This window comes from Paralichthys olivaceus, chromosome 15 (genome assembly GCF_024713975.1).
Source record: "Paralichthys olivaceus isolate ysfri-2021 chromosome 15, ASM2471397v2, whole genome shotgun sequence".
Taxonomy (NCBI): domain Eukaryota; kingdom Metazoa; phylum Chordata; class Actinopteri; order Pleuronectiformes; family Paralichthyidae; genus Paralichthys; species Paralichthys olivaceus.
In genome coordinates this window covers 7,124,132-7,145,579 of record NC_091107.1, presented here as the reverse complement: position 1 = coordinate 7,145,579, position 21,448 = coordinate 7,124,132, and the positions used below count along the sequence as shown (strand labels likewise).

At 42.4% G+C, this 21,448-nt stretch overlaps 1 protein-coding gene across 3 annotated transcripts in view; it reads right to left on the bottom strand.

The window, feature by feature from the left end:
- Positions 1–17,260, bottom strand: part of dpysl3 (dihydropyrimidinase like 3) — a 35,724-nt gene extending 18,464 nt beyond the window's left edge. For 2 of the 3 annotated variants that reach the window (XM_069539683.1, XM_069539684.1), the window contains exons 1-3: positions 16,889–17,260; positions 1,664–1,752; positions 2–186 (exon numbers count right to left, since the gene is read on the bottom strand). In XM_069539683.1, coding sequence (XP_069395784.1) covers positions 2–186; positions 1,664–1,752; positions 16,889–17,245 — 631 coding nt within the window. In that variant the 5' untranslated portion in view covers positions 17,246–17,260. Of the gene's footprint in view, position 1; positions 187–1,663; positions 1,753–11,916; positions 12,134–16,888 lie in introns of those variants that run through there. The other variant, XM_020097291.2, reaches the window with a different exon arrangement.
- Positions 17,261–21,448: the final 4,188 nt, after the last annotated feature.

Genomic DNA, 21,448 nt, shown 5'->3' with positions numbered 1-21,448 from the left:
CCGATCATGGTCGTGCCCCCAGCAAGAGCGGCCTTCGATCCCTGAGCGAAGTCATCCACGGTTGTGGTTCCGCGGTACGGCATCTGGAAGTGGGTGTGGATGTCAATGCCACCCGGGATCACCATCTTGCCCTGGGCCTCGATGGTCTTCACGCCACCGGGCACGATCAGGTTGTCTCCGATCTGCCTGTTGAGGGCAGAGGATGTTGTCAGAATCTTTTGATGATACGTTCACACCGGTTTTGTTGCTACTTTTATTATGCAATGATAATCAAATTATGTTGATTGATTTAAAATTTTGACATAAATAACCATTAACATTGATTTTTACTGCTGGTCCAAGCCAAGGAGTTTCTAAAGCAAAAACAGATTTTAAAATGATCCCAAAACAAAGTCAGCCAACCTTGAAGCAGCACATTGTCACCGTGTCAACACATCAACATTTCAGCGGTGATAAAGAACAACTAGAAAAAACCTGCTGTTGTTCAGAGTTTATAGAGGAGACAGTCCAGACACAGGGGCAGGCCAATCTGGGTGTTTATTATGCAACACCAGACTTTCAGTGGGCGCCTCTCTCTGAGCTGCCCGGCTGAGGGGCAGCTGGGACAAAGGGTTTATAATTGGAGAATCGAGTGGGAACAGTACGGGGGGAGGGCAGGGAGAAAGGGGGTGAGGACAGACTGATTCAGGAGAGAGGGAATCGGCCTCTTCTGGCAGAGACAGAATTTGGGTCCAGTGTGGCTGTTATCACTATTGACTATAACTATAACTACCACTGTGTTGTTGGTACATGGTGGGACAGTGGACACTGTGTCTCGGTTCAGAGTTTCAATGTGCGCTCCATTTCTATGGGTATTCTGGTTTCAGTCCAAAGATGCAAGTTAGGTTAACTGGAGACTCCTGTAGATGTGAATCTGAGGTGAATGTTGTTGTCAGCCCAGTGAGGACTGGTGACCTGTCTGTCATTCATCCAATAAGAGCAGGGATTGGCTCCAGCCACCTCACGACCCTCGTGGATTCGAGACTATCGGTCAAAATGAGACTTAACCTGCAACCTCTGATATTTATCTGAAAGCTACTGCACAGACTCTGGCTACAAATGTGCAAGGCAGCAGTGTATTATTTATGATCTGATTTCTGGATAATGGGAGGAAGTGGAGACATTTCATCCATCTTTTTATACAATCTATGTATTTCAGAACCAGATATTTCCAGGAAAACTACTCTCTGCATTTACTTTCTGTCACAGATGAGATTATGTGTGTTACACTGACAAAGCAGGGGGAAGCTCGTGCCCCTTGTCGCTGATGATATCACACATGTCCCAAACCTCCTAAACAGTGATTGCATGTTAAAACGGAAATAAAATCTGACAATAAGAAAGTTGAATTTCCCCCTGACATTTACACAAACTCATCTGGACAATCCATTAGATGGATTAAACAAGCTGCAACATATTGTACATGTCAAGAAGAATTATATTTCTCTAATAGCTGCAGCAGCCATCTGTATTCTCATAAGAACGATGCTGTTTAATATGATGGAGTTGGAACATATGAGAAACAACTTGACTAAAAGACAGTAAATGGATGATTTGTCTGAGCTGAGGAAAGAGAACAAATGGGGATAGAGCAGAGTAGAAATGAGGGCAGTGGAGGACTTACTTAATGAGGCCATCCTCCATGTAGATATCGGCATGGAAGGACTGGTCATCGTTCACGATCCTCCCGCCTTTGATCAGAAGCCTGTCGCTCTGCCGAGAGAAAGAGGGGGGGAGGGGAGGAGGAGACAGAAGAGGAAAATGTTCAATCGATTTCTTCAATTTCTTCCAACAAAGACCCAGTTTTGTCTGGCATCGTCTCCCAGGAGGAATATCTGCCAGATCGTTCCGGTTCTATATTTGGATTTGAACAATGCTTCACTATTTCTCTGTAGTTAGACATTATCCTTTCTTTTCCACACACAGGAGATGGACAATGTTTCATTCATTCAATCATCCATAGCTGGGAAGAGACAGGGCATGTTTGTCGCCCTTGTCGCATGTAGACACACCACACACAGTTGAGCTGTGGACAGGACCACACAGAGTAGCGCCCGTCTCTCCCTGTGGTCTCGTGTGGCCAAGTGGATTGATTCCAGCTGCAAGAAACCCATGTTTGCATCCATGTTTTCTTCACACCCATGCCCACTGTTGTGCCTGATCGATTTATTGGAGGGCCGATAAAAATGAGACATATTGCAGATTTGAAAATTATATTTTTCGGAATAAAAAATGCAGAAAAGATGTGCATTTGTCATAAAGGTTTGATAATGACATCTTTCTGCCAATTTTCAACACATATATTGGTGGGTATAATATCGATCAAGTCAGCCAAACAAATAATATAAATCTCGCACAGCCTTAATAGTTCCATAAAGAAAATGTGCAGTGTCATGGGTTTGCTGCTTCTTAATCACATAGAGAACCATCTCTGTGTAGACTTTTCTAGTTCAGATTTGTATTACTGATATGATTGTTGTGGCATAGTGGGGCCATTTTAAATTAGACTTGACTTTCATTGCAGTTCCTTTGAAATGTCAGTCTGGTCCTGTTTGTGCGTCCTGAACAAGAATTCAGATAAAGACACTGAAGTTCTTCTTGCATCAAGGCGACTCTGTTACTTGTTTTCTCTGTGTGTATTCTCAGTTTGCTCATTAAAATCAGACACGATACAATAAATAATAAAAGATGTAATGAGTTAGATCACTGGGGCTCAAAACGATGCTTGTTTTCATCGTCATCGTTGCGGCCGGCATCGTGGCAGCTACCTTCAAATGATAATAAGTGGTGAAAAATACTGATTATTATGTTCCAGTCTGATCACATGAAGGCATGCTTTACATAAACAACTCATGTCTCTATGGTGATCCAGATAAAAAGCATTATTCCATAATATGTTGGGGATTATTTTCCGCTCAGATACAACAGATTAAATCTCTCACTGGAGCCACAGAAAACAAGACGCATTAAGTTATAATAAATCACTATATTCCATCTTTATAGCAGGAGCTGATATTCATAGGGAGACTGTTAATGACCTGGACCACTCATGGTGATAACGTATGTGAAGCTGATGATGCAGGACACACAACTGAAGCTGATTTTTATGACTGATCACAGATTAACATCCAAACAACCTTTATCCAGATTTTGTTTTGCAGATTTTCGTTGTGCAACAGAATCTGTGGATGTTATTTTCTCAGTAAAATCTATTCATCCTGGGGACATTTGCCACTATGGATTATTGATCACTCTATGAAGCAGGATATTATAAAAATCTGCATTAGAAATTAAAAATCCCTGAATGAGATGCACACACACACACACACACACACACACACACACACACACACACACACACACACACACACACACACACACAATGTAACTAGAGTACAGTCATGTCTGAAAACCCTAAATTTCGTAGTGTGGTGTGATCTGGGCGTTGCCATGACATCACAGTCAGACACCAAATCTGCTGCTGCTGCTGCTGCTGTGCCGCGGATTCACTCTGTTGTCATGGCGACTGCAGAGAGAGAGAGAGGAAGGGAGACCAGGTCTGGTTTTGCTGACTTACTGGACGGCTGCTCGAGGTTTCAACTGGCTGAACAGGGCGGAGGACAACATGGGCGGAGGGGGGATGATGGTTTGTACATGGGTGCTTGTGCAGCGGGTAGGTTGAGTCGTCTGTGAGTTAACAGTTTACACCTTATCAGGGCTGAAAGGATTTCTCAATTAATCCAATGGTCAGAAATGATAATTCGGGTATTTTAATCACAATAGAATATTTTGTGTTTTTATTTCGTCTTATTTGATTGTAGACTGATTTTATTTGGGTTTTATGAGCTAACTGAAGACATGTCCACCAATTCATGACATGACAACTACTTATTTAATAGAACTGCTACTTGTAGTCCCAGTAATATGCAGGTTTATGGTGCAGCCATTACAATCTGACATGTCTGATACAATCATGAACGTGCTGCACGCTGCTTCTGCTCCTTACACCACCCCCCCTCACTGTACAGTCGTTTTCATGTATGTGTTAATCACATGTGGATTAGTTCTCCCAGCGGGATCCTTGTTGCTGCTCTGATCCGTTGGGAGTTCACTCTTTTCCCCACAAATTTAATTACGCAGCCATTTTCTATATAAGTTCAGTCATTTATCAAGCAGAAGAATATAACTGATGTTCGTATCAGCTTAAATGGGAAGACTGAATTCTTAGTTTTACTATGCCAGGTCTGACTGAAGGAAGTCAATTAATTATTATTTTCATTAGCAATCAATCATCACGATCATTATTTTCTAGATCTACTCTAATTATTATTAAATATGTATATATATGTCTGTAGGTGCTCGTTGTAATTTCGTACACTGTGACGTAGAGAAAAGCAGAAGATGTTCGGTGTCTTTGTTTAGGAAATGATGATTATCTGATCAACAAAATATCTGCTGGTTAAATTTAATCTGATTGACTGTAACCGCTGCCACTCTAATATGAGATTACAACACAATGAATCTATTGTGAAAATAATCAGTTAGCTTGTCAACAACAGTTTGCTATGAACGACCATGCAACGTAATTTAAGACCAACTAGTTATTGTGAAAAACAATAAAATGGATTCCTACTGAGAAGACAGACTTCTCTATTCTCCCTTAAGCACATGTGTGAGGAGATTTCTTGGCTGCGGACCCATTATTTCATCACTGCAATGAACTGCAGCCCCTCCTTCACATGTCAGAGAAAAAAAGCAACGAGCATAATACAGTTTTGTCTGTAGCTCGAGTGAAACGAGCTTCATATCTGCTGAGCTCATAATACACGTGTTCCTGCGTCTGTGTGTGTGTCGGTGATGGAGTGGTGTGAAACAGGGCCCAGGCAACCACACCCTGAAGCAGCACATTACAACACACAGTCATCAGTGCTGGAAACATAGCACCAGCATAGGTCATCACTGCAGAGAGCACACGGAGCACACTGCCCTAAAACTGTCGCTCATTAGCTCAGACGTTCACAGGGAGGAGAGAACAGGGAGTGCATGCTGATACCTTCACCTCTCTCATGGAAACTTGATGTGTAGAATATTATTTTTAGCCTGACGTAGATGAGAAACACTTCAGATATCATCAAAGTCAGCAGCTTAAAACGCACAAACTAACAGGAATGACAATGCTCAGCAGAATTGTATAGTGATGACACAATTGTGAAGTGATGATTATTCCATTTATCAATTAATAAACTATACAATTACAACATTTGATATCAGATTGATTTCTAATTCATAAATTAAAATACATTCACTGTTGTCTATGCCTCTAAGAGCTTGTCCTCAGTTTGATTATGATTTGATTATTGATTATGGAAATAGCTGCTGATTAACTTTTTAAAATCAGTGAAGCTCAACTGACAAATAAATAAACTTGCAGCTTTCAGTCTAGTTAAAAACAGTGAGAAATACGTCACAGCAAACTGCTTGTGTCACTGGAACATTATCAAGTGTATTCATTTAATCAAATAGTTGAATCTTAATTCCGCAGTGCACACCCTTAAAAAAACTACAGATGAGTTTTTGTCTGAATTATGATACTGCAGTGAGGGGTGTGCCCTCACGCATGGGTGCCTTACAGAAGTGCTTCAGACACACACACACACTCACACACTCACACACACACACTCACAAACACACTGCCCACTCTCTCGACTGGCCTATGACAGCAAGAGACTGCAGTCATTGGACAATCAATATAGCTTTCCATTTCCATTACAACCCAGCAACTGCCTGATTCCTGCGTTAATGCATCTGCCAGTGAAATACACAATGAACTTACTATAACTGCTTGACTTCATTTTACATTAGTCCTCACTTTTTTCACATCCAGTGGAAAACTACATGTTGAGAAGCTGTCAACACCTTAAATAATGACGCAACAACCGAACCCAACCTGTCACACCACATCTAAATTAAATCTACGTGATGGTGCTGTTTGGCAAACTATCGACACATAATCTGAGACAGGAGATTTTTCATTAAAGCCTCTTGATCACAGTTAATGAATCTAAACGCAGACAGCATTTACGCAGGGGTTTTCACTGAAAGCCTCGAACTGTCCCGTTCAAAGACATTTAGGTCAATCGACCACAAACAGCAACATATTAAACTTCAGTGTTTCATAGAAAACATAGTAAGAGACAGCTGTTTCCCACTGTCGCCGCAGTTATGTAGTAAATTTGCCACAGGATTCTGTCGTTTCATTTCCAGATATGATTTCTCATAATTTCTGCATTATTTTGCATTTTTATTTCACTGTAAATGAGGCTATCGTGCTCCATGTAACCTCTCCAACAGGAAGTCATTAACTTTTCACAGTCTTCTCCCCTAAGTAACAAAACTACAGCAACCGTGTAACCATGACATCGCTGGAGTTAAACCGTCTGTGCTATTATGTGGTTTTAAGAATAACACTCACCATTTGTTACGACATGAATGAGACAACACTTTGACCAGATACCACAATCATCGTGGTGTTTTGATTTTTTGTTGTTGCAACCCCGGTTTTGGCGAGGAAGATTTTATGGTATTCAGAGGCTGTGGTGGTGGAGTCCCCGTCTGAGTTGATAGCGTACGACCGCAACCGCTTCAAGATGGTGGATTTGGGTACGTTCGATATGAGAGTCTACTTATTCACGACGTGCAACTCATGATACGATTGGGTCTTGATGAGAAATGAGAGTAAACGCAGCGTAATAAATTCTTATTGAGCTGCGTTTTCAGCTCCTGACTGCACTGACAGGTTAACTGGATTAAAACATTTACACAAGGCATCGGTGATGTTGATCCAGATTTGCTCTGACCTTCCAAGGTCACTGACCAATGCCCTCGTTTGTCAGTCATGTCACTGTTGCACCAGACAGTGTTTTAAAGAGGGAAAAACATCTCAATTATAATGAACTGCACAGGCGCGGGGTAAAACCATAGGAGTCAATATGCATTATGCTGCATTCACATCAAAAAGAAGGACCAGAAACACTGTGTATTCTGTGTTTAGCACTCATGCTAGCCTTTGTCACACCAGATAAATAAACCTCTTTGTGTTTGTGGACATTTCTATGCATGCATCATAAAAGATGAGCTGAATGCATTGTCTTAGTGTCACAGCTGGGTTTTATTTTCATGTACATGTAACCACCCGTGTTTTCTCAAAACATCTTTTCACTGAGCAACAGATATTGAGGGAGGAAATTCTTGATATGGGAGCTTAGTATCCTACCTACAAACAAACTGTGCTGAACAACAACTGAAAAACGTTGTAACGATGTTAACAGCTGCAGAGTAATAAAATATATAACAAATATTTTTAAATAGCCTTTCTGATCCCTGAACCTTTACATGCAAAGATATATCTTTGGCTTTCACAATCACTAAACCTTCACTTCCATACTTGATGACAGTGTGCGTGTGGGACTGTGACCTAATCTCAGTGTTTTGGAGCTGAGTAAACAGAAGAGGATTTGGTGTTTTTCTACGGAAAGTCACTGAGCACAGGATTTCTTCCACGACAAATTAGGACAGTCGGAGGAGGATTACTGCTAACGTCATACAAACCTTACAACAAATCCTTACAAAAAGGTTTATGCCAGTACGCAAAAATCTAAATGTGGAAGGTTTGGTCAACTGTGTGATTCAAGCTGCTTTCTGACTCTCAAGGTTTGAAGTCACTGGAGAAAGTAATAAGAAAGAGTTATTTATAATAGACGAAAACATCATCCTCCAAGTGCTCAGCTGGCTAATATCTGAAACGTCCGGAAACAAAGTCAAGCAAAGTTCACGTGATGAAAATATCTTGACATCACAAAGCACCAAAAATAGAACACTTCACACTGCAAAGGAAACTCACTTTCTGTTACACAAGCCAGCACAGCAGGAATCAAAAATAGACGACAGGATGTTGTTCATGTACCACCCTGCTACTGAGAACTTTTTTTCCACCTTCCACTAGACAGGAGGGGAGAAGAGGAGCTTATAAACCGGGATGGAAATGCACAATAACCACTCATCCTCGGTGCTTTATATGTAGGAATGGTCCTGGAAAAACTCCACAGCTACGCAGGAAAAGGTCTTAAGGGTCTGCGAGGACATTCGTCCGGCTGCGACAGGCAGGGTTGCGTGGGCGGAGAGAGCGGCGAGGACGCAGGCAGGCCGGGACCACTGGAAGAGGAAAGTCATCACCAGTGCCTCTGCTTCAGCCCTGTTGCCTAGCGAGCAAAAATATTTACTCTTTACCCAAAACTGCACAGGATCTTTTTTTTTTCTGCACATTCTGGAGAAGTGAAAACAATGGGACTTATCAATCTAAATTAATTGCAGAGGCTCCTTCCCGCCAAGGTCTTAGAGAAAACTTGCTCGACTGGAATGTTGATCTTGTGATAGGCGGGAGTAGTGTAACCACGTAACCATGGCGATGACAGAAAGAGAGAAAAACCCCAGACTGGATCTGGATCTGATTGGGCCAGACAGGTTGAATTACACAGGCGGCTCCTTCAGTCAAGACGTGCCTGTGTGACAGACTCTGAACATGTGTCGAATCACAGCCCCACACGACAAACCAAACACGGCTTGTATTTTCCTGACATGGCAACTGTATATCGGTTGTCATGGTGAGTCGCACGACAACATCTGGGTAGCCACGGGGTATTTTGTTTGCACTCCAGCCCACTTTGCTGCAGCCTGTATGGCACAGGCAAGGTCTGGTGTCGATTCCCCGGGCAGAGCCACCGTCTGCAGGCCCCAGTTCATGCCCACAGATGATGGTTCCAGCTGGAGGGGATTACCAATGACATGTGCCAGCCTGAAGCAACAGTGAGGCCGCTGTGAGAGGGTGTATGAAGGAAGGGAAGAGCCACACCTAGAAATGTGACAGAGACACTCTGGCTGAGAGCAGACGTAAGGAAACAGCTGGAATGGAGTGGACAGACATGGAAATACAGAGGGATAGTGTGGGAGGGGGAGAGGGCTATGGTCCCTCTGTGTGTGTGTGTGTGTGGGACTGCAGGGTGTTCCAGGTCATTTTATTGAAAGTGAATGAGAAAGTACTGCAGCTTCCTCCGACAGAGCAAGCTACAAACCTTTCAGACCCAGGGTTTGGACCTTTGAGACGTGAGCAGAAGATTTTCATGTGGTCTGATCACTGTGGCCAGTGTTACAGACATTACAATAACTACAGTATGTCTGTCACACATTTCTAATAGGTCCACTCACTACATCGTCCACTACGAAATGAATTTGCTTCTTAGTGAATTTGTTTTGCAGCGCTGTCTGAATGTTGAGTGACATTTTTTTAAACACTCTTTACTGGAATCATTGTTTCCCACAATGCATCCTGAAAAGTAGTGCACAACCGATGGTCACTAGTCGAGCAATATAAACCATCATGCATTGTGCTCGAGGCGGAGAAGCGAGAGGAGAGATAGAACAGTAAATCTTCTTCCTTCTTGGTGATTCTACTCCTTCTTATTCTGATCAAAAAAACAAAGCATTGGGTATCTTTTGTAGATGAGCTCAGTATATAGTCCTGTACATAGAGGTCATTATGTTGTGAAGTAGGAGTTAGTGAATGAGTGGATTTCAGAAACAGCCTAAAATCAACAATGCTACTGGTGTGTCTCTCAAAACCTCCCCTGATGTAGCACAAAGACCCTGAACCCAATGAACCCTAGTAAAGACACACAACTTTACAAAGGAGTCACAAGCATGTACTTATAGTACTTGTAGTTTTTAACTAAATTTACTCAGGAGTAAAGCAGAACAGTGGATGTGGCTCAGTTTAAGTGCTTTTCATAATGTTTGGATAACAGTGGCGCTCAATAGCTGAGCTGCATCAGTTTCTGGTTTCGCAGACAAGATTTTAGACGATTTAGTCGACTTCCTTAAATATCTAAACTCTTGTGACTGAAGCCTGCTGGGGTCAAACTGTCTGTGCTATTTGTGGTTGTGGGAATAACACTAACCATTTGTTACTACATTAAAGAAACAGCCCTTTGAGCAGATACCACAATCATTGTGGTGTTTGGCTAGAAAGATCCAATTATTGTTGGTTTTTACTCTTTCATGTTGAAGATAAGGAAAAACTACACTCATTCTTAAAGTTAAATCATCAGTTCCCATGTGTATACTACTTCTAGCCAAAAATGTCTCGGGAACACTCATTGTGTTATTGTTTCTTTAGAGTTCTCATCGTCACTGGCACAGTCTGGTGCGATGGCGGCTGGTGTGGCTGTAATTCAACCATGAAAACACTTTGTTATTTGTCTTTGTCAGTAAAATAAAACATGATGAATTTCATTTGGATTTCACAATTTGTTTCTAAATAGCTGCTTGAGGTGTGGTCGCTTCCCCCGGTGGTGGATATGGGTATGACTTTGAGCAGAATTATGTGTCCAGCACCTGCTTTTACCACCAGTAACCACAGGGGTCACCACATCAACCAGGAATGAAATCATGATAAGTTAAATTGATCAGAAGAAAGATTGAACTAGTGTGACAGAATGAGCCAATACTGAAAAATAAATTCCGTCCCTCTAATGACTTGGAAAATTCTGGCTCACCTGCGCATATGCTAGAGACGAGTCCCACTTCAAGACCAAGAAATGGTTCAAAAAATAGAGCTATAGAATACAGCAGGCCCAGTCTCCACCTTAATCTCCCCCTTGGTGTAATATCAGCTGAGAGGAGGAGACAAAGGCTGTGTCTCCCCCAGCTGGGCATCACACCCCTGACTGCAGCCCTGAGCCGCAACAATGAAAACTAGACGGAAGGTGTTTTGGACTCACACACAGAAAATGAGAGGGAGTGGGTGAGGTTTCTCTGCAGTTGTAACACACACCAACACCCAACTGGCTGACTGTGTAGCTCTGCGGGCTGTGTCACCACCGACGGCCATGCAGCATCGGTTCCACCTCCATCCTGGATGCTGTGAAGGGAGTCTGATTCTTTCTCCTGCAGGAGCGGCCTCATTACAAGGCCGGCTCCTCACAGCTCATGACAAATGGGCGTGTACCCCCACTACCCACCACCACCTCCTCCTCTCTTCTCCTCCTCACTCTCCTCTGCACCAGCCTGCAACATGAACAGAGGCCAGTGTCTGAGGTCTGCAGGGGGACAGATTTATTCTTAACCTTAAAAGAAATAAGATGCTATGTGGAACGAATGAGCCGATGCACAAGAATTACAAATTGTTTTACTTTTGCTCAATTATTTTCCAGCTAATTGGGGCAACAGGACAATGCAACCAGGTTATGACATATTTAGGATAAGGCATGTTCTGAAAAAAGGATTGTGAATCAGGGAAAGATCAGTGAAAATGAGACACACTTCAATTAGGCCCAGATTCGTCTCCACAGAGAAAAAGGCCTGGGCACATTCTTGTCAAAATGGCTAAAACGTGAAAACAAGTGTAATTAATCTTCTATGAATCCCATCCATTACATGTAATAAGCACATGTTATCAAAGCACATGTAAAAACTGATCAGTGAGCAGCATTATGTCTCTGCAGGGACGTTTCAATTATGGTTTTTAGGGCGAGCCGGCTCCTCTGCGCGCATGGATCCGCTCAACAAAGAAGATGCAGGACACCTTTAAGAAAACGCCTCGTCTCCCTGACTGGCTGTCTCTATGGCAGCCGCTCGTGCCATTTCATTGTGCAGCATTTTTCCATCGACTTCCTGCGGCCAAGTCTGACAATGGAGAGGAAAACGCACACGTCTGGCGCAGCGCGTGTTCCTGATCCATGGCGCAGAGAAGCGCAGTGATTTATTTTATTTTATTTGCAACAGCATCAAAGTTCCCACCGCAGATAAATAACTCTTTATACTCACTGTGATCTTCGGGATGTTCTTTTTTCCTTGATAAGACATTTTTCTTGATGCGGTTCCACCTTCACAGATCAAGCGCTTAGAAAACGGATATTCCCTCTGTGTGGATGCTGCAGCGGCCCTCGCCTGGATGGGAGCTTCAGGGAATGGTGGCCCCTCCGTCAGTGCGATGTAAAGTGTCTCAGAGGTTCAGGAGCGTCTCTGCTTCGCTCAGCCGGCCCCTCCCTCAATACGCTCCACTGCAAGAGAAGCAGTGTGCCGAGATCTCCGCTGGAGGGCGCAGTGGTGCAGCCTGCAGCATTTTATTCTTTATCACTCACATTAGTAATTACTGAGTCGGACCAATCACAGGTCGCTCCTCCCTCATTAACTAATTAATCCAACTAACCTGAACTAGCTGGTTTAAACATCCAACCACATGGTGTCTGTGCTCTGTCACTAAAGAGATCACAGAAGACCAGATGTAAAATGTGTGTGTGTGTGTGTGTGTGTGTGTGTGTGTGTGTGAGTGTGTGTGTGTGTGTTATATTTGTTCCTGCTTGTATTTACATTTGAACATTTTTTAACATAACTGCTCGACAAGGACTCTCAGGTAAAAATAGATGTTGTATCTCAAACGTTACTTTAAGTTAAATAAAAAATACGCTGCTTCAAATGCGACTGTTCATTGTGTTGGTTTATAATAATAAGAGAATAAACAGTTATATTCAAGAAAGTAAAGTGTCGAACTTCACCTGTCAAACTAAAGTTTGACAAAATATATTATTATTATAATTATTATCTTTATTATTATCATTATAGGCTATAATCGTCGTAGAGATTTACAACTGCTTTTTGTTTTTCTACAGAGGGGGGGCGGCAAAATGGTGGAGCAGCTGTCACAGAGGCTGTCCACCACATTACACACCCCACATGTCTACCCCCCAACATACACACACACACACACACACACACACACACACACCCTCTCTGTGCATGTCCCCACCCAGCCATGTGTCTCTATTGTTTGAACCTAAAGTGGACGACCCCCCTCCCCCCACCGGCCATTTCCTCCAACACTCCCCCCCTCAGCACTAATGCACTCCCAATGATGTGCATGTGAGAGCAGGCACGTGACTGAGGGTGTGCCCGTGCATGTACCATTTGTATATATTGGGAGGAGATAAAGTGCATAAACAGATAAACAGAGAGCCACTGGTTGTTTTCCTCCTGCTGACATGTCCTTTCATGGCCGTGAGGCAGCAAGGCATTACCTCAGCATTCCCAGGCCATGGAGAATGTGTCAACAAGAAGTTTGCATGCTTCCTCTGCAGATCACATTAACCAGCTGACACTGACCGACAGACAAGGGGCAGACAGATCAAGGATGCAGAAAAAGACTCTGTCAGATCATCAGACCTGTACCAGCAGACTTTGAACCTCAGTGGCCCCGAATGATCACGTTTAATTCTCCTGCTAATGTGTGATCACTTCTTACTGAAAGGATGACACAGAGTTTAGGAAGGCATCGGTGAGTGCAGCCTCACTGTCACTGTTTTTGAATTCCTCTGGGTGAAAACTAAACAAGAATTAGATTTGGCTCTTGGGACAAATGTGTGTTGAATTAAACGGGTACATCAGCAGCTGAGGACTTTATTTCTAATACAAAAGAAGATAGTCAGAGATGAGCTCTGGTATGAGGAGGTGTTACAGAACACTGGATCCTACATTTCCCATAATGCAACTCAACAACTCTCTTTGTTGTTCTGTGGTAAACAATTTTTTTTGACACCCCTCTATGCAACAGTCTATCTGATTATACTGCTACCACCACCACCACCACTACTACTAATACTTCTACTAATAATATTAACAATTATATTATTATTATTAAATAACACACTGTCCATATGAAATACTACAAACAGGCAGTTTTTTGTCATTACTTTGTATGTGAAGTTTGACTTAAGTGAATGTACTTAAGTCAGAGGAGAATGCGAGTTCTGTCTTTGTTGTCAGTCCAGTGTCCTCACACACTTTCTACACAAAGCAACACACACACACACACACACACACACACACACACACACACAAACACACACACACACACACACACACACACACACACACACACACACACACAGTCTAACTCAGTGTCTGTTGATTTCTGCTGAATCACCTTTTAGCTAAGGAGGTGCATTATTGCAGTTCAGGACCAGGCCACCAGGAGGGAAACAGGCCCCCACACTGAAGACATGTACATTCACACTGAGTGGTAGATAATAATGTTTGACTATGATGGACTGTGACAGTGAAGGAAAGCTGCAGTTCAGATGTATTATTCATTGGAGAGAACCTGAATATATAGTTGATGATGTAAGGATTCAGATACAGAGACACATAACGGTCAGTGACTGTGTGTGTGTGTGTGTGTGTGCGTGTGTGTGTTGGTGTGTGTGTGTGTGTGTGTGTGTGTGTGTGTGTGTGTGTGTGTGTGTGTGTGCATGTGTGTGTGTGTGTGTGTGCGTGTGCATGTGTGTGTGTGTGTGTGTGCGTGTGTGTGCATGCATGTGCGTGTGTGTGTCCCAAATCTGGGATCTGCCATCACATAAACATCAACAGATAAATTTTGTTTTACCGACACTACGCATTAGACTCGTTTCAAGAATAATTCAAGTAAAAAGAATAAATAGGACTCGCATCATAGGGACAATGCAGCACAAAGACATTTTAGACAAGAACATATTACCGTTGTACTTCACATGTCTCATTCTTGCTGCCGAAATCACCAGTGCTCCCGAAACTGGCTTTTCTCAAGATAAATATGCACTCACAAGATGTTGCCTTTCAAAGAAATTCAAAGAATGAGAACTTTTAGTAGTGAGCAGGCTGTTTCCTTATTTTAAGTAGACCTACATGGGTCAAATCTCAAGTAAAGAAAAACTGATTTTCAGTGATCATCTCCTCCAAAGAGCTACAAACCAATGAGAGGTACGAGCAACAAACACAATCACGGCTGCTGATGATCTGAGAGCTGAGCTGACGTCAGGGGTATGAGCAGACAATTACACTTCGATAGATTCTATTTAACTGTAATGTGACGTTTTGTATCACAGCAGATCGTTTCAGAATGTTGAACTCTTTTTCCCTCACGTTTGAAATTTACGGCCTCAAATCACTCTTTCATTCTTACACTCTTTTCTTACACTGCACTGCTATCTCCACTCTTATTTCCTTTCTTATTTATGTATTTTTAATTCTGTATTTAACTCTTTATATTGTCTTGTGTTGCTTTTTCAATTTCTCATGAGGTCTTTTATATTCTATGGAAAGCACATTACCTTGTTGCTGAAATGTGCCATACAAATAATCTTGCTTTGCTTCTCATTTAAAAAAATAAAAAGTAACACAAGAAAGGACTGAAAACCAAATTCTCTGCAGCAAGAATGAAGAAGCAAATCTTGGGGTTAGATCATGTTTTTCTGTCATAGTTAGAAAAGTTATATGGATTCATGACTTCCCTCTCTCTCTTCATTCTATAGAGCTGAAAAAGTTAAACCCTCTCTCTCTCCATGGTGCTGAAACATTAAAGCTTGACCTCTCATTGAACGTCTCTCCACAGTGCCACACACACACACACACACACACACACACACACCAACAGAACATGCAGCTCACTGACCACACCTACAGACAACAGGCCCTCTGCACTGAAAACTGGAGTGTATTTAAAATGGTTGAAGTCATGGTTTATTGGGACTCTTTGACTAAATGGAGTTTGTTTTCATCCAAATGTACTAAAAAGTTTAACTGAAATTCCCCCAAATCATCAAAAAGACAAATAAATCTACCCGCTGCTGTTTTCTAGTGGCTGAGATGTCATTAAACTCTGCAGGAGAACAAGACGTAATGAGATGATGGAATTAACAGAGATTTGTTGGGCTTCAAATGGTGCCGCTGACTGTTCATCTGAACTTGCTGCATTAATGGATCAACAGTTGTCACGCAAAAATAGCGAGTCAACATGTTGTTGAATGTGTGGGCAACACGTGTTGCATTCACTCTGCAGCAAATCCTGTGGTTTCACAAAAACAGAGCCAACGTCTGCAGAGAGCTGCAGTGGTGACAGACATTTTCTTTTGTTTGAGGATTTCCAGGGTTCGATAACAAGATAATACAAGCCAAACAAATATTTCTGTATGCTGACTGTTTCTGTCTCATTTCACTCACTTTAGAAGTCGTGTGTAGTTTATCTCTCAAACAAACTTTAACTTCACTCTCGGCTGTTTGAATACCTGTTTCATATTGTTTGAGGTTCTATGATACTCAGGCTGGACAAACTTTTTATATCATTCAATGTCAATACTTATCAGAAATAAATGTCACAACATTGTTTCTTTTAAGTCTGAAACTTGATTTTCTGAGTAAGGGTTGTGGTTTTAAACTCTTCTTCATGAGCAGAGAAAGACAAACCCTTGATAAACATTTTACAGACTCGATCCCTCCTCACTGTGTTTGCACAATGCAGAAGAAATGCATCAATGTATATTAAACTTTTCTTGTATTGCTAGATGGAAACTAGATTTCCAAAATCATTGACATTGTTTTATTGCCCATACTATCTAGTCTGCAATAATGTTAAAGAATCTGGAATATATTTATCTTGACTATCTGTTGAGTCATATGGTTATGTGCCAGATTTTGGATTTGTATTAAGGTGTGGTCCACAGAGACAGAGGAAATTGGCATAACTAAACAGGCCTTTATTACCCCCCACCTTTAATCACAGTCTCATTTCATTGTATTTTACATCACTGATATTGATCCTGCATTTAACCATCAGCAAACGGAGCCTACAGGAGGTTTAACAGAGGAGATACAGTATAAAACTTTCATGCACACGCACAGTGGACAGCAGCTCTGTCATTTTCACATGTTGCAGCGGCAGCAGTCTGCAGCCAGTGCGCACAACTTCATCAACTTTCAGCCTCCTCACCTTCTCATCTTCAAGGTTCTGCAACACTTCTTTACCGCAGCTGCTTCTTATCTCGATCTTAGCGGACTCTTTCCCTCCTCGTCTCTCCGCACCGGTCCAGCTCCTGTCGTCCCTCGCCGGGCTCCTCATCTCCTCTTTGCCGGTCTCTGGTTTCACGGTCCTCGGGGTGCGGGAGCTCCTCTGTCCGACGCTCAGCGCGTCAAAGTCGATGGTTTTACTCTCGAACGCGCCCTCGACGCTGCAAAACAAGCCGCCGTATTTCTGCCTGGGGAGCTGATCGGCAGTGCCGGGCCGGGCAAAGTAAACCGGCAGCAGGTCGTCCTCTGCCCGGTCTCGGTTCACCCTGCGCTCTGCCATGGTGGTGGAGCCCCCTGCGCAAGTATGGAACAGAGAGAGACGGTGAAAGTACAGCTGAACTGGAGTGTGCCTGTGTGTGTGTCTGAGTGTGTGTGTGTGTGTGTGTGTGTGTGTGTGTGTGTGTGTGTGTGTGTGTCTGTCTGTCTGTCTGTCTGTGTGTGTGTGTGTGTTGTGTGAGGTAACCAGAGCAGTCAGTCAGGCTGGAGATGAGGTGACACTGCAGTCGTTGTGGTGCCTGTTGCAAAAAGAAGCATTTGGTTTTGTGCCAGATGAGTAAAATTTGTTCATCAGATTCATTCATGTGGTCTTTGGTCTTATTTTGAGTTTTTGAAAACACAAAAACCTGCAGAAGATGTGGGCAGGTGACACTTTCATACGGACACAGACAATCTGGATAAACATGATCTTCACATGCGTTTAAATACACTGTGAAATCCAAGTCATTTGTTGTGGCTTTCATATCTGTGCAAATACCCACACACATATCTACCTGTTCTTTTGGATGCATACTTTTCCCCTTAAAAAATATTGTATTCATCTTTTTATTATCCAAATGAAGCAGATTCATTAGTCTTGTGACCTTGAGTCAAAATGAAGTGTGAAAGGAGCTGTCCACTTCGTCGCTGTCCTTTCAGCACCACATTAAGACATCTACACCTGCGCTCTCTCTTGAGGGCTGAGACACTTTAACTCAAAGTGGGATAAAAAGACAAGGCTTCCTCCAGTGTTTTCTGCGGCCTTCAGCAGTGACACCCTGGGGTGATTAACAGATACGCCAGCACAAATGAGACAGCAGCGTGTCAGCAGCCCGGGGAGACGAGCAGCTTTCAGGCAGCGGGTCTCTGGGAGCTGAGAGACTGCTGAGTCCAAAGAGGAGGAAACTGGAGTCAACACAGTCTGTAAACAGGGATGTAAGTATGTAATTAATCAGCATGTTTCACAAGTGTGTGAATGGGGTCAGATTGAAGGAGCCTTTACTTTCTTTTCACCTCCAAAATCTAGACTAGACTTCTTGGAGATAGTTCAATCAAAAGTGAAAATAAGACGAGGAATAAGCCACAGCATCTATTTGTTTCACCACTGGATAAACCAGATAGAAAGACTTCAAAACTGAAAATTATACTATACCATAAAGGGCACCTCATGTGCCTCTGAAATCCCGCTCATAACTGCTGACTGTAGGAACAACGAGAGTCATTTGTCTGGTATACAGGGAGATATTTGTTTTAAAATAATACTGACTACAACACTTTGTGCCTCACCTTCTTTCTTACTGATTAAAAGCCCCTCATAATTCTTCAGACTGATTAAAGGTGGTAAGAATAATGGGAGTTCAGCATGGGGATATATTTGAATTAACTGAGGAGGAGAACGGCTTAGGGAGATCGTGTGGATCAGAAATATGATGTCGTTGAGATCCCAGTGAAGTGCTAAGTGTGTGGGAGTGTGTGTACTCATTTTACTTACCTCTTAGGGACCTTTTCCAGAAGCATCTGAGGACCTCATGGACTCCAATGTCCGAATGAGGCAGATGTCATCTCTGAGATCCTGGTTATGATTAAGGGTAGGGATAAGGTTTTGCTTTAAGATGTCCACATTCATAGCTTTACAAATCTGTGTGTGTGTGTGTGTTTGTGTGTCAGAATAATGAAGCCTGAGTTATTTTCATTGTTTGAAGTCAATATTTTAAATTACTCCATGGCATTTAAACACATTGAACATATCTCATATATATGTTACCAGGAAGGGAATTCATATATACCACAATTTCCCCTTTGGTTCAAATGTCAAATGAGGTTTGACTTGCAGACGTCAATATTTTCTCTTATCTCCTGTGCGGCTGAGCCACGCAGAATTCTTAGAGGAAGCCGTGAGTTTGAATCCTTGCAGGCACTAAATTCTGAAAAGGTGGCTTTGAGAGAGATTTTCTTCAGGGAGGCTTGAGCTGAGTAAAAAAAAAAAAGATAAGCAGCTCTAATCCACACATTCCTCACTGAATGTCACTGTCGCAACTCCTGTGGTTCTGTTCGAGTGCAACAACTTGACGGCCCAGCTGACATTTCCACTCGCATGAACGTGATTAAAACATCAAGGCTTGTGCAGATGCCAGGAGAAGAATGAAATTGCATCTGTAACTTTCTCAGTCTGCATTCGTCCTCCAATGTTACATGTGTTTATTCAGTAAGTGATGCAGAAAGAAGGAGGACAAAACATATTCAAGATGACCTGAAAAGAATAAACTATTGTGGGAGACAACATGGACAGTGCTCAGAGGCTCATGCAGAGTGTGTTTGGAATAAACTGGACCCTGTTTCCCTGAGGTGGGAACAGAGCAGACTGGGAGACAGTGGAGCCATCGGCTCACACTGTCTGGCTTTGAATGTCGGTGAAGTCATGATAGCCGCAAACCAAAATACAAACAGTAAATTGTTTATGGCATTGTGGGTGCAACAGAATTTCCACTGTCACTGTCAAAGCAAAGAATGAAAATTCATTCAGAGTCGAGTATTTCCCTGCAAAGAAGCTTATAATGACGAGCACAACCCTGCGACACGAGGCCGTCTGGCTCTCAGACAAGAAGATCACTAACAGGATATTGCTTTGACTTAATGAGGCTTTTAAAGAAATGACAGCAGCAATACTGGAACAAAAGAGGAAACCATACCCCCCCATCTTCATATTAAATATGTATGTACAGTATAAGGTTTGGCTGGCTAGTAAAAAAGAATTTTATCTTGCCACTGGTTTAAGTGCACGTTCATTCAGGCACGAGGAAGCAACGGCAGAGTTTGGCAAATTCAAGTTGAGCTGCGTCATGGATTTGGCACAAAAGGCCTTACGGCGAGCGAGAGGTTTGAAGAAGTGGGTAAGTGGGCCACTGTTCCACAGGCAAGTCAATATGAGTTAATTTGAAGAGTCATCAAAGACGCAGAAGGTCTGAGAAACACAAGCGGCTTCTGCCTTCACTCATCTTTATTCAAGAGATTAAATAATATTAGAGGTAAAAAAGACAATATCATCGAAATCCTCAGATGACCAAAACAATGTTTTTTAGTCTCACTGTACATTAAGATGATGACAGGTCTCCTAATGTAAAACCAAATCATCTGGAACTAAAAAGTACATGATGGTATACAAACAGGGTGGAAAGTCATGATTGGTCAAATGTGTGCATCGTTGTGACTTCTGGTTTCAAATGACGTCAGAAGTGCAAGATGGCCGTGGCTGAATACAGGATATTTTGGCCTCATTTTCAGGAGGAAATATATTTTAATATATAGTTTATGGTCTCACGGAGCAGAGGGAGAGCAGCCACAGCGAACAAACCTGTGGCAACAAAATCAAAAGACAATCAGCAGAATAAAACAGCTCATCTAAAGGTTCATCTTTAGATTAACACTTTCACACAATACAGTTTACATCGTGTCTCACAATGTTGATGCAGTTTCCTACTAATCACATAAGTTAGATTCAAACCAAATCCTTCTGGTTCTTTTAATGACTGTAAGACCTGTGCATTCAAAGGTTTAGTGTGGAGAATTTAGTGACATCTAGTGGTGAAGTTGCAGCTGAACACCCCTCACCTCATCCTCCCTGAGCTGTGGAAACCTTCAGTTGTCATAAAAAGTTTAGTTTGTCCAGTCTGGGCCACTGTATAAAACATGGTGGCCTCCATAGAGAGGACCTGCTCCTGATGTAAAAATAAAGTATTTAAAATAAAGAAAACAACAATTCAAACCATTTAGATCATTACACACCAGTGAAAACATCCCTAGGATTATTTTAATATTTGATTTCTGCCAATACTGGTAGATCTCTTTCACCTTAATCTTCACACTGGACCTTTAGGTTGTCAATTCTTTCCAACTGGTGTTAATAGATGAAGCAAACAAGTGAGTTGTCATTCTCACAGGCTCAATAGGAGCACGGGTCAGGAATATGTGTTACTTAAGAGCTGAGGAGAACAGGACTGGGCAGCTGCTTCCGCCTTTCTATGGTTTGGCTGCCGACCAGCTGCTGCTGAAACAAGGTTAAAGAGCCTCCACGGATGTGCTGTGTATTGTACTCTGAGGATTTCAGTTGTGTATCTCTTACAGCCAGACAGGGGTCTCTGCAGAGGTTTGCACGTTATCCACAATGATTCACGATTAAAATATGACCGTCCACCTTTTTTCTCAGCTCTGTCAAAAAAGGTTTTAGCTC